Source organism: Hibiscus syriacus, unplaced genomic scaffold, assembly GCF_006381635.1.
Source record: "Hibiscus syriacus cultivar Baekdansim isolate YM2019G1 unplaced genomic scaffold, ASM638163v2 tig00110206_pilon, whole genome shotgun sequence".
Taxonomy (NCBI): domain Eukaryota; kingdom Viridiplantae; phylum Streptophyta; class Magnoliopsida; order Malvales; family Malvaceae; genus Hibiscus; species Hibiscus syriacus.
Genome location: NW_024062627.1, coordinates 2,316,132 through 2,328,819, shown reverse-complemented (window position 1 = coordinate 2,328,819; position 12,688 = coordinate 2,316,132). Strand labels below are relative to the sequence as shown.

General features: G+C 36.9%; 1 protein-coding gene across 1 annotated transcript; it reads left to right on the top strand.

Annotated features, from left to right (window-relative positions):
* Window positions 1-5,922: 5,922 nt before the first annotated feature.
* Window positions 5,923-12,659, top strand: LOC120219566 (uridine kinase-like protein 3). The gene is made up of 15 exons (XM_039216393.1): window positions 5,923-6,075; window positions 6,830-6,990; window positions 7,404-7,495; window positions 7,953-8,022; window positions 8,396-8,514; window positions 8,708-8,804; window positions 9,277-9,356; window positions 9,677-9,871; window positions 10,013-10,096; window positions 10,174-10,234; window positions 10,975-11,035; window positions 11,367-11,460; window positions 11,553-11,625; window positions 11,950-12,032; window positions 12,158-12,659. Exons 2-15 carry the CDS (start codon window positions 6,840-6,842, stop codon window positions 12,356-12,358), a joined length of 1,461 nt encoding a protein of 486 aa, XP_039072324.1. The 5' UTR covers window positions 5,923-6,075; window positions 6,830-6,839; the 3' UTR covers window positions 12,359-12,659.
* Window positions 12,660-12,688: the final 29 nt, after the last annotated feature.

Here is a 12,688-nt window from a genome sequence, read left to right as displayed (position 1 = left end):
ACCGACAATTTCGAGGCCTTCGGGTTCGAATTTCGAAAAACGGACAGCGGAATCGGATTTGGGACGTCGAAAAATGTTAGGATAGGTATACTCGTTCGAAGTCAAAGGTCGTTTAATGCCCGATCAAAGCCGGTCAAAGTTTTGGTCAACAATGGTCAACGCCGGTCAACGGTCAACAGGTCAACGGTCAACAGGTCAACGGTCAACTGGTCGGATAAACGGGTCGGGTAAACGGGTCGGGTCGGGTCGGGTTATGACCGGTCAAACCGGTCAACTATCCACCAAAACCGGTCAAACCGGTTACTTTTGTCTTCCCCACGCGCAGTGGCGGCGCGTGGGGGCGCGTGAACAGTGGTAAAATCCCGGAAAAATTTCTAAAAATTATTTTGAGCGATTTCGAGATACTTACAAAGCTCGGTTCACAATTTTGAACGGCGGAGAGCTCGATTTCAACAAATCGGAAAGTTTGACCGGTTCACCTCCCAACGCGCCGCCGCCGCCGGAGAAAAAGAGAACACCGGTGGACTCGGAACGGCACAAGGAACACGATGGTGCGGGAGGTGTCGTAAACGGATGACCCGATTGTCTTGAATCGATGAAAAACCAACTAAAACCGAGTTATTACCGACGATACTTCCGACTGAAATTCACGACGAACGGCGATGATTCACGACGAAAGGTTTGAGGGGTTTTGTTCCTCGGTTGACAACGAACACGATGGTGGTTTCGGCTCGTCGTTTGGAGGTCGGACGACGAGTAGATCGGAGTTTGAAGCTGGGTTGTTGGAGAGGGGAAAACTGGAAAATATGCATCTGCGCACGGGGAGAAGAGATTTATAATTCAACATATATCAACAATGGGTAAACCAAGAGTTTAGCCACTGAACTTTATGCACTTCATAAAACGGTCTGCCAACTTTGAAATCTTATAATTTAATACCCGATTCCTTCCAAAAATACCAATTAAATTCATCACTTTATAATTTCTTAAATTTAGCCCCTAAATTGGGGTGTTACAATTCTTCCCTCCTTAAAAGAATTTCGTCCTCGAAATTCACTCATGTCACATAATTGTAGAAATAAACTTCCATCAGTTCTTTCATATCTTTTATGTAACTCTTATAGAAATACAGATCCTCCACTAATCCTTAACCAGTTGAGTATACATTCCTATTAGAACTCTCCCTCATTTCTATAAAATAATCTGAACGAAAATTTCCTTGAGAAATCATTTCAGCCTTGTTTACGTGAATAGGCTCACATAGCAACAACATATCCCAATTTCATTTCCGGAGTCGAGTCAGAATTTCTCAGATGAATAACTCTCACCTGGCTCGTGAGGTACTTTACAGCGTTTAGACAGATGTTACTGGTATTCCTTTTTGTACAAGTATAGCCTTAACGGATAGAAACTTTGGTTTACTCGTTACAGATAGGGACTCAGCCCTGGAGTTCCGGCTCAGAGAGGTATGATTGTAGTCTAGGGGCATGTACTGATCATACATCTTTTGAAATTCGACCGGCCGATCTATCTTGAAAAATTTGACTCAACCAAAGCTCTGATACCACTAAATGTAACACCCCAAACCGATGCGGTTAGCCCGATCCGATTCGGGAAGTCACATTAGGGTCACCGGAGCGACCCACCGTAAAAATAGCGGAAATTTTAAAACTTTTTATCAGAACATGTAAACTTATAAAATCATTTATCACTATTTAAAAATAAAACAGATTTCCAAACTCGTATATAAATCAAAATACAATTACATGCCCCCTAATCACAAGTACCATACTCTGCAACCACGCCGGAAGAACTCCCTTACTGAAGTCGATAGATGCACTGGTATAATTGTTTTAACCTGAAAATGTGAGTAATAGAGTGAGCTTTGGAAAGCTCAGTAATACAGAACTACCAGATGATGCTACATGACATGTAGATAAATGGAAAGCCATATAATTTCCTTATTGAATCATATGTATACCAGCTTGCAGAATAATTTGGGGTTCCCTTAGAAGTTCATAGAGTAGAAGCCATGAATCTCAGTTCATAAGAAACCTTTCAAAGTATGATATTTTCAGGAGATCGAATAGGATGTCTAGTGTGTTCCAACAGTATAATAAAATCATAATAGGTACAAATCTTAGTCCAGTAAATCTCACAATTTTGTAAAAGAGTTTAACTTTTGAAAATCATAGTTTAAACCCTTTTCTGGTACACCATCAGTAGTTCCCAAAATTATTTTCCATATAGCTTACTTTATGCACATAGCAAAAAGAAAGCCGACTTAAGGATAGGCTCTGAAGCTTGTATCCTTAAGCCCAAGTCAATAAATCCATATAGCTTACCCTAAGCACACAGCAAAGGAAAGCCGACCTAATGAAACATCTTGGGGCCCTCAAGAGTCACATTAGGCCCAGTTAGCTTGATCAGAGCTATTCCATCGTAATTCAATTCCAAAATTCAATTGCACCGTGACACAAATTCCATAAATCCAAAAACATGGTAATCATATACCAGTTCAAAACAAAAATTAGATAGCAGCCATATTCCATAAATTGTCACATTAAATTGGTGCATCAATAAAACAATAACCAATGAATTCGGTGTACCACATATTAAAACCAATAAAACAGTTCAGTAATAAGTAGGGAACACACTAGAGAATCCCAGTATTTCCAGTAGTTATCATTTTGGATAACATGAAACTTATGAAATTTGATCAAATTCCTGGAACAAGGTTCTATTGAGGAGAATCGATTACTAACCGATCTAGCCAGACATTTAATGTTGATACATTAGAATCCCACTATATTTTCGTGTGCTTTAGGAAAACGTTCAGGAACCTTTATACATAATAATTCTAAATTCAGATTTACTGCGAGTGATTCCATTACCCAAACAATCAGGGGTATTCATGAATATACTTTAAATTCATAGGATTTCAGCCCAATTGAACCAAATGGGATATTCAGAATCTTTTCCATCTGCGTTACTTGTTTTTTTTTTCAAACATGACCGAAGTGATTTTAGATGAAATATAGAATCGAAGATTCAAGTCATTTACAATCTACGACTATCGATCATATTATCAAACAACTCGAGTTACACAACTCTCAAACTGATGCATGTCAACAAGTCAATTCATTATCCTTCCAGTGTATTCACTCTTTAATACCATAGTGCAGATCCATAGATCATCCCCATAATCATCACTGAATAAATCTTCCAACGGTCTTTATTTCATTTCCACGTTTCAACAATATCAGGAAATACTGACGTACTTGATCCATGGCTCATAACCCATAATGACAATTCATCATGTAAGTTCAACAGTGTTTCCAAACTCATCAAATCACCTATTTAATCCTTAGTCACTGATGTTACTTAGTTCGTTTGGTAAGCAAGTCTATCCCGATTACTTTAAAGTTTTCCAGAATAATTCAGACGTTTCTGAATTTCAAATACACGTTGTACTTCATTTCATTTCAACTTATTAATATAATAAAGTCATTCTGGTATTCGTGGTTGATTTGACTAACGACTACCCACTTATTAGTACTGTATGCGCTCTAGAGTTGAGCTGCGCCAAGTACTTCCAGAATTATCATCGATCCAAATTTGAGAAGATGAACAAACATTCAAGTGATACTTATATCATTCAGGTAATGATATAGTACTAACGTTGGTTAATCACTTAAGTTGCGTTCCACAACTTTTACTGGTAGCACAACATCCATGTTTATTTGGATTTCTTAATTAATCCAAGACATTTACTTATTCTAGGTCATAAGGGCATTTTGGTCATTTTGGTGCTTAACATTTTTTTTCTATTCATTTCACAGCTTGAGTATATCCATTCATTCCTGAGCTTGGTGACATTCTTGAGTCATTTCCATTCCAGGGGTAATTTGGTCATTTTATAATTCTAGAATATTTCAATCATTTCCTTCCATCCGGTCTTATTATTTAATTCAATCTTATCATTTACTTCAGTCCTTTCGAACAATTCTGTCAGCAGAATACCTCCGATAAATTACTCTTCAAGTATTTACTCCTTATTCGAATATTTTCGAGTCAAGTGTCTTCTCAGATTTTACAAACGGAATATTATAAATTTTTCTGTACAAAGACAGGATCTTAACAATTAAATTCGTACTTAATCGAGTTAAGTACAAATCCTCAAAGTACTTTCTCATTCAGGGTCAAATCAGACTATTTTATCTCTCAAGGGCATTTTCGTAATTTCTTAACCGGATAATTTCAATATGTCTTTTCAGAGTTATTAACCAACTTCCAGGGCAATTCTTATCATTTTCCAACATAAGGGTAATTTCGTAATTTTACCATATCAGAGTATTCACATAATTTTTCATCCAAGTATCTTTAACATTTAACCCTTGATGATATAAAATATAAGTTACAAATCCAGAGCTGATTTCTTTATCACCAATCACAAACTTGTAATTTAATTCTAACAATTATCAATCTCTTATCTTAGTCATTCGATCCGTATTCCGTTACAGAATTTCTACCACATTCATATCGAGTGAATAAATTATTCAACTCCACAAAAGTGACCAACATTATCTTATTAATGCATTTACCAATATCAACATGTTCCATAAAGCATAAAGAGGTAGTAAAGTATTACCTCGATTTCCGTGCAATACTGATCGACCATAAAAATTTCATTCGAACGCCTTTGATCTTCAATTCAACTTCCAATAATTCCTCAGATACATATCAACATAAATTATATCAGAAACGAAGCTTAATTGCGATAAACGGATCGAATCGGGTGATAAATCAGTGAAAGACGGCTTACCGGGTTCGAATTTGGCGAAACGGACTTCGGATTCGGATTCAGGACGTCGAAAGCATAAAATATGACTTTTCGGAAATTTGGAATTTTCGGTCAAAATCAAAGTCAACGGGTTTGACCGACAATTTCGAGGCCTTCGGGTTCGAATTTCGAAAAACGGACAGCGGAATCGGATTTGGGACGTCGAAAAATCGTTATGCCCGATCAAAGCCGGTCAAAGTTTTGGTCAACAATCAACGCCGGTCGGTCAACAGGTCAACGGTCAAAGGTCAGGTCAACGGATAAACGGGTCGGGTAAACGGGTCGGGTCGGGTTATGACCGGTCAAACCGGTCAACTATCCACCAAAACCGGTCAAACCGGTTACTTTTGTCTTCCCCACGCGCAGTGGCGGCGCGTGGGGGCGCGTGAACAGTGGTAAAATCCCGGAAAAATTTCTAAAAATTATTTTGAGCGATTTCGAGATACTTACAAAGCTCGGTTCACAATTTTGAACGGCGGAGAGCTCGATTTCAACAAATCGGAAAGTTTGACCGGTTCACCTCCCAACGCGCCGCCGCCGCCGGAGAAAAAAGAGAACACCGGTGGACTCGGAACGGCACAAGGAACACGATGGTGCGGGAGGTGTCGTAAACGGATGACCCGATTGTCTTGAATCGATGAAAAACCAACTAAAACCGAGTTATTACCGACGATACTTCCGACTGAAATTCACGACGAACGGCGATGATTCACGACGAAAGGTTTGAGGGGTTTTGTTCCTCGGTTGACAACGAACACGATGGTGGTTTCGGCTCGTCGTTTGGAGGTCGGACGACGAGTAGATCGGAGTTTGAAGCTGGGTTGTTGGAGAGGGGAAAACTGGAAAATATGCATCTGCGCACGGGGAGAAGAGATTTATAATTCAACATATATCAACAATGGGTAAACCAAGAGTTTAGCCACTGAACTTTATGCACTTCATAAAACGGTCTGCCAACTTTGAAATCTTATAATTTAATACCCGATTCCTTCCAAAAATACCAATTAAATTCATCACTTTATAATTTCTTAAATTTAGCCCCTAAATTGGGGTGTTACATTACATCTTGGGGTGCAAACTGCATTTGCAGATGCCATGGCTTATGCAAAGCTGTTTCTCACTCTTAAACTGTATAAATACCTTGAAATGAAATCAATCTTCCCCATACACCCGAACTCTCTCCCAAAAGATATTTTTCTCCCCTTCCTCTCTCTAATAATCCATTAAATCAGGTAATTTCAATTCAACAAATCCCATTGAAATACTTGTTAATCTCTTTTTTTTTACTTGGTGCTTCTTTGTTCTGCGTTAAGTGCTCTGGTAGAAATTCTCTTCTTTTTTGCTTGCATTGAGTGTGCTAATCTTGATCTGGGCTTTTAAAATTCTTTGGGTAGGTGTTAGATTTAGTTTTGCTGGGTAGTGGTCGTTGGTGATTTTGAGGAGATAATATAGATTTTAGCTTCACATGGTTGGATTATGTTATGTGTTATTTTATGATTTGAGGTAAAGGCTTGTTTTTGCCGGTGGATTTTTACTGTTGAGTTTTGCTTCATTTTGTTGTATGAGAGATTTGATTCACGTGACATACTAAAAGGGTGGTACTCGTGTTTAATGTTTGTGATTGAGCTTGAATTTATGTTTGTTCTTGAAAATTAGTTGGAAAGAAAATCGAAGCAAGGAAGGAACTTTATTGGGGTTGTTTCTTTCAGATTCTGCTTCTTAATGGATGTGCTGTAATCGGGTTGCGAATTTTCCTGACTGTTTTATGTCTTGTTCGTTGAAATTGATCAAAGGAGACATGAAATGTGTAATTAGTAAGGGAGAACTTTGCTTCATGGATAAGATTGTACGAAGGAAATTGTATATGTGAATGTTTTTTTTCCAATGGAAAATTAATGGATCAAGACTCGGTTCAATCAAGCAAGAGTTGATCTTACCGCATTTTATTTCATTATTTTGTTGCCTTACATGTAAATTTTTGTGTAGGTTTAAGCAAATGGGTTCTGTAGCAGTTGAGGATATGATAGAGGCCTCTTCCGGGTTCCATTTTTCTGGGTTCCATATGGATGGTTTGGATTCAAGACACTTTGAGAAGCCTACAAGCTCAGCAGCTACTGAAAATATGCATAATCAACCTTTTGTTATAGGTAAGTTCGAACATGATGAATGTTGTTCTACTATTACTCACACTGTCTTTCAGAAGCACTAATGATCAAAAGTTGTTACTGAAAATGTTTTGATAGGATTGCTACAAAAAACTCTATGGACAACCGCTCTTTTTTGTGCTTTTTGTAGGAGGTATTATCTTAATATGCATAATTATCTACCAAATGTAGGCACTTTTCATTTAATTGTGCTTGAGACTCGAAACTTGTTTATGATACTAACGTATAATGTCCTTTTATTCAATTTGTTCGAGTTATAATTTAAAAACTATGTAAAGGTGCTGAACTAATACTTATGTAGTATTTGGTTAATGCATTGGTTGCTTCAATTACTTTGAGCTTTTCCCTTTTCGGTTTTCATTTGATCTAACTTTGGCTATTATTTTATGGGTCAGGAGTTGCCGGGGGAGCAGCATCTGGTAAGACTACAGTCTGCGATATGATTATTCAACAACTTCATGATCAGCGTGTGGTATTAGTTAATCAGGTATTTTCTTCAAGTTCCAAATGTAGGCTGTGTTAAGAGTTACATCGAGAAAAATCTTCCATGTGAATTTGTAATTCCCGTGAATTTTCAAAGTTGAACAACTAAAGATCTCTTAAGTGTATGAATTTGAAATGCATTCCCCCATCCACCTGTTTTGACTTAAATTAATTTTAAAATTGGATTTCTGAATTGCTTGCTTTACTCGGTCAATCTGTCATGAACCATTGTCTTTCTTTCACTCTTGGTTTTTTTCTGTCTTATTTGGCTCCTCATTGAATTGATTATAATTTGTTGGCCGGTCATTCACATAAAGAAAAGGGAGGGTTTTTATCATTGGAAATCATTTGTGGAAGGAAACTTTTCAACATTTTAATTTCACCTTCTTTTTAGCTCTTTTTTCGTACAGTAAGTAACCATTGGTCAATCAGATACATTTTTAACACGAACAATGTGCCAGGATTCCTTTTATCACAAACTCACTGAAGAGGAACTTGCAAGAGTTCATGAATACAACTTTGACCATCCTGGTGAGAATATCTCTATAACAGCGATTCAAAGTATCTAGAAAGCCATGACCATCTGAATTTTTTTGCTTATTTTTTAACAAAAAGTTCTACCCTATCTATATGTCTCTGTTTAACTGTTTACAAAGTGTTCTCTACTTATTGGATCGGTAACAAGAGTACTATCTGAAATTAGTTTGTCTTATTCTAAATTCTAACTACTTAATATCATGCATATGTGCTAAACTATGAAGTATTTGGTATGTTCTAAGAACATTCAAGTATTAATCAGCAAACGGAAAAAGGGATTTCTTCATCAGTTTTGTTTGTTCATGTTGTTTGGTCCTACTTTGTCCGTTATGAGTTTTATTGATACAATATTGGCTCTTTCCTGCAGATGCATTTGACACAGAGAAATTATTAGAATCTATGGATAACTTGAGACATGGCCGAGCAGTAGATATTCCAAAATACGATTTCAAGAGTTATAAACATAATGTTTTTCCTGTAAGAAGGGTAAGATTTCACAATGTTCAAAATACATGTTCATATGACAATCCTGCACTAATGAAGAACAAACAAGCTTAGCACCTTTTCACAGCCTTTTTGAATATTTTTCACTGCAAAAGAACTTTAGCAATGAGATTTCCACTCATATTTGTTGTTTATGGACGTGTCAAAACTCTTACGGTCATAAACTTTTCTGCAGGTTAATCCTTCAGATGTTATAATTTTGGAAGGGATACTTATTTTCCATGAGCCTCGAGTCCGAGAGTTGATGAACATGAAAATATTTGTTGATACAGGTTATTTAATTAAACTTTTACTTCTATCTTTTGGCTTATCACATTTGTTTTCTGCATATGTCTGTCATGCAACCTTATTTTTGCATAAATTCTATGTTTATTTGGCTGTAGGCAATACAATGATATAATATATCATTGTTTGTAGTATAGGAATGAGTTATCTTGCCCCACAGTATCACTGTTATTTTGCAAGATCCATGACCCCTTCAGCTAAGAGCAAATTAGGTTGGATGTACAGCATTTCATCAGTGTGTTACTTGAAATATGAGACTGTTTTGTTTGCTTTGCTATGTTCGATGTGGATGTAGTTAAACTTACAGGTAACAAAACGACAATTGATAACTTACATAGTATGTATTGCTGAAAACTTTAGGTGGAATAACTTGCATGTATTAGGGGACTTGTCATTCTCATTTCTTGTTGGAATTACCAAGTTGGCCCATTACTTCACATTGCAAAAATTTCAGTGCAGATGCTGATGTGAGACTGGCAAGAAGAATAGGACGTGATACTGTTGAGAAAGGCAGAGATATTGGTGTTGTCCTTGATCAGGTCTAAATGTGCTTCACTATAAGCTTTAAAGAACTTGTGCATTTAAAGAAAAAAATTGCCTTGAGGTTTCGGAATGGTGTTGTGTCATGTCTCCAGCTAAAAGCAGTAGAACTGGGGCTCTACTAAATAAGCTTGTCAAATTGTTTCCAGCTTAAGATTATTGCAGTGCTAAAGCTTGGATTTAATTTACACAATGCAAGAATTCTGTGATGCGTCAATATAAGATCTTTTCTATCTTGTTTACTAATATGTCAGATTCATATTCTTTTGGAGGTGCTTCTTTTCAGTTGATATTTACATGCAATTAATTTTTAATGCAGTATTCAAAATTTGTGAAGCCTTCTTTCGATGACTTCATACTTCCAACAAAGAAGTATGCAGATATCATCATTCCCCGAGGAGGAGATAATCATGTAGCAATTGATTTGATTGTGCAACATATTAGGACGAAGCTTGGCCAGCATGATCTTTGTAAAATCTATCCGAACCTATATGTCATTCAATCAACTTTTCAGGTGTGACATCCCTTTTTTCTCTTCTTGAATTAACCAAGGGTGCAGTATTTTTCTGCATGTACATAATCCACCTAACTGTTTGAAAAAGATTAATGTCCATATGCTAAAAGAACATGGTTGTTTTTTAATATTATTTTGCAGATACGATGCATGCATACCCTCATTCGTGACTCTCAAACAACGAAACATGACTTTGTCTTTTATGCTGATCGGTTGATTCGTCTGGTGGGTGATGCAATTAATTTGTCTTCTGGTTTCTTCAAATCATTAGGTTTCTCACTTATCTAGGGCTTCTTTTCCAGGTTGTTGAACATGGGTTGGGACATCTGCCATTTACAGAAAAGCAGGTGATAACTCCTACAGGTAAGCTGATGTTTGATTAGCACAGGGCCTCCTATACGGTATTTTTCTGTTTGTTGCAATCTAAGAGAATAAATCAAGAGAGAAGGAAAGAATAATGGAGTTAACACAAGAAAAAAATCTGATTTATGAAGTAGGAGATTACAAGAGTTTAAATAGACTGAGTAGCTGGTTTCTAGTAGGACTCTAAAGAAAAACTTCTATCTAGATTACAAAGACTCATAAGACTTATATTTCTTATCATAAAAGACTCCTAAACAAATTAGACTACTAATACTACTACTACACAGCTGCTTCTGACACCGTTTATAAATACTTCTACTACCATTTTTTCCCTACACTATGCTTATGTGATATACATCACATCTGAATGGTATATATTTGTTCTTAAGCACGATCTGGTTGCAATGTTCTCTGAAATCGAGTTTTGCATTTACCAAATAAGTTTATAATGTTGATGATAGCGACAAGGTGGGTTCAGGATTTATGTTAGGGGGCGAATTTCTAAAATTTTAAAAGGGGACGGATTTCTAAAATTCTAGGGGGGTGAAAACAGATTATCAATAGAAAATACAAAGAAAAAATCTAAGATATATGATAATTTGAAATTTTCAACCTCGGTCCATCCTGGATGGCAAGTTGGTTTATGTAATGCTCTCAGTTTTCATGTTTTTTTGTTGATTTCATTCGCATATATATATACATGGTCATTGATTGTTATATTGGTGTTATTTTGCATGCAGGATCTGTATATACAGGTGTGGATTTCTGTAAGAGGTTATGTGGAGTCTCTATTATTAGGAGGTGCATCTCAGCTCTAAAATCTTCAAAGCACTGTATCAATAATTCTATTGCTTGGCCCTGTGTGGTTTAAAACTTTCTTGGAATATTGGAAGGAGGTAGGGATGTTTTTGAAGAGAAAAAATATTAGGGAGTAACGGTGAGAAACTAAGGTGTCAGTCATGGCTCTGTGGTGGGAATCACATGACATTATGGTGATGTTATAAGGGTAAAAATAGTTACTTAAGGCGTAATTGTGGCTTTGTGTGGAGTCAATAGATGTTGTTTAACATATTGATATGGATATATTGTTATTTTGAACCATCAGTGACTGACCATTTAACATTAATGATAGTGGTGAGAGTATGGAGAATGCTTTGCGAGCATGTTGCAAAGGTATCAAGATCGGCAAGATTCTTATTCATAGAGTACGGGACAACGGTCAACAGGTTTGTAAACACTTTTACCTTCCACAAGTGAGATTCCCCCCCTTTTTTTTGCCTATTCTCACTCTTTCTTTCATGCTTTTATGATTGACTAGCTTATCTATGAAAAGTTACCACAAGACATCTCCGAAAGGCACGTGCTGCTACTTGATCCTATTCTAGGAACAGGTTCGTTTCAGTTATGGTTGATAATCATCTTCTGCTATGTACATATGTTTTTTAACTCAACCATTTTACGTAGTGGTTTGGTTTTTTTTAGTATAATTCGGTTCACATGCTTACCGATTTTGTGTTTAGCTGTAGTTGGTGTTTTTATGCAACCGAGAAAAATCTACAAATTCTTGTTTCATTGCCTTGAGTCATCCTGTGAGCTAGCCAAGAACTAGAATCCCATCAAGGATGCCATTAAGCTAGCTGTTTGTTTCGGACATGGCTCCATTTAATCTAATGTAATAATCATGCGGTTTTAACATATTGCAAACTACTCTACAGGCAATTCAGCTGTTCAAGCTATATCACTGCTAATAAAAAAAGGTGTACCAGAGTCCAACATCATTTTTCTCAATCTCATATCTGTAAGTTATATGTTGTTTTAAATCCCTTACAAATATTAGTTTCTTGTTGCTGTCATCTCTCGACTGATTCCTATTCATATTTACTTATCATTTTTGCTGTATGACCACGTCACTCGATTCCGCAGGCACCTCAGGGAGTACATATGGTCTGCAAAAGCTTCCCAAGACTAAAGATAGTGACATCTGAGATTGATATCGGTTTAAACGAAGATTTCTGTGTTGTCCCCGGTATGGGCGAGTTTGGAGACCGATATTTTGGAACAGATGATGATGATGATGACCGGAAAGTGGTTGTCCCTCAGCAACAGTGCAGTAAGAGCTGCTGATTTTCAAACCCACCAGTCTTCTCCACCGCTGATTTACTGCCTGAGCAGGTTTAGTCATGTTGAGCTTCAAATTACTAGTTTTGAAACAGTTTTGACTTCATTGGACCTAAGAGTCCCCATTGTTGAATTCATTTTTTCTGTGTCCAGAAGTCTTTTGAGTCGCACTAGGGGAGCCATTTGGATATCTCTGTTGTCTTATAATAATACTTGAAATATGCTATAACATGCCAGGAATGTCAATGACCTGGCCTAGTCAAGCCCACATACAGAGAAAACAGCATCCTCCCCGTAATGTGTATCCTATGTTTCGGACTCGAGAGTCAACGTCGA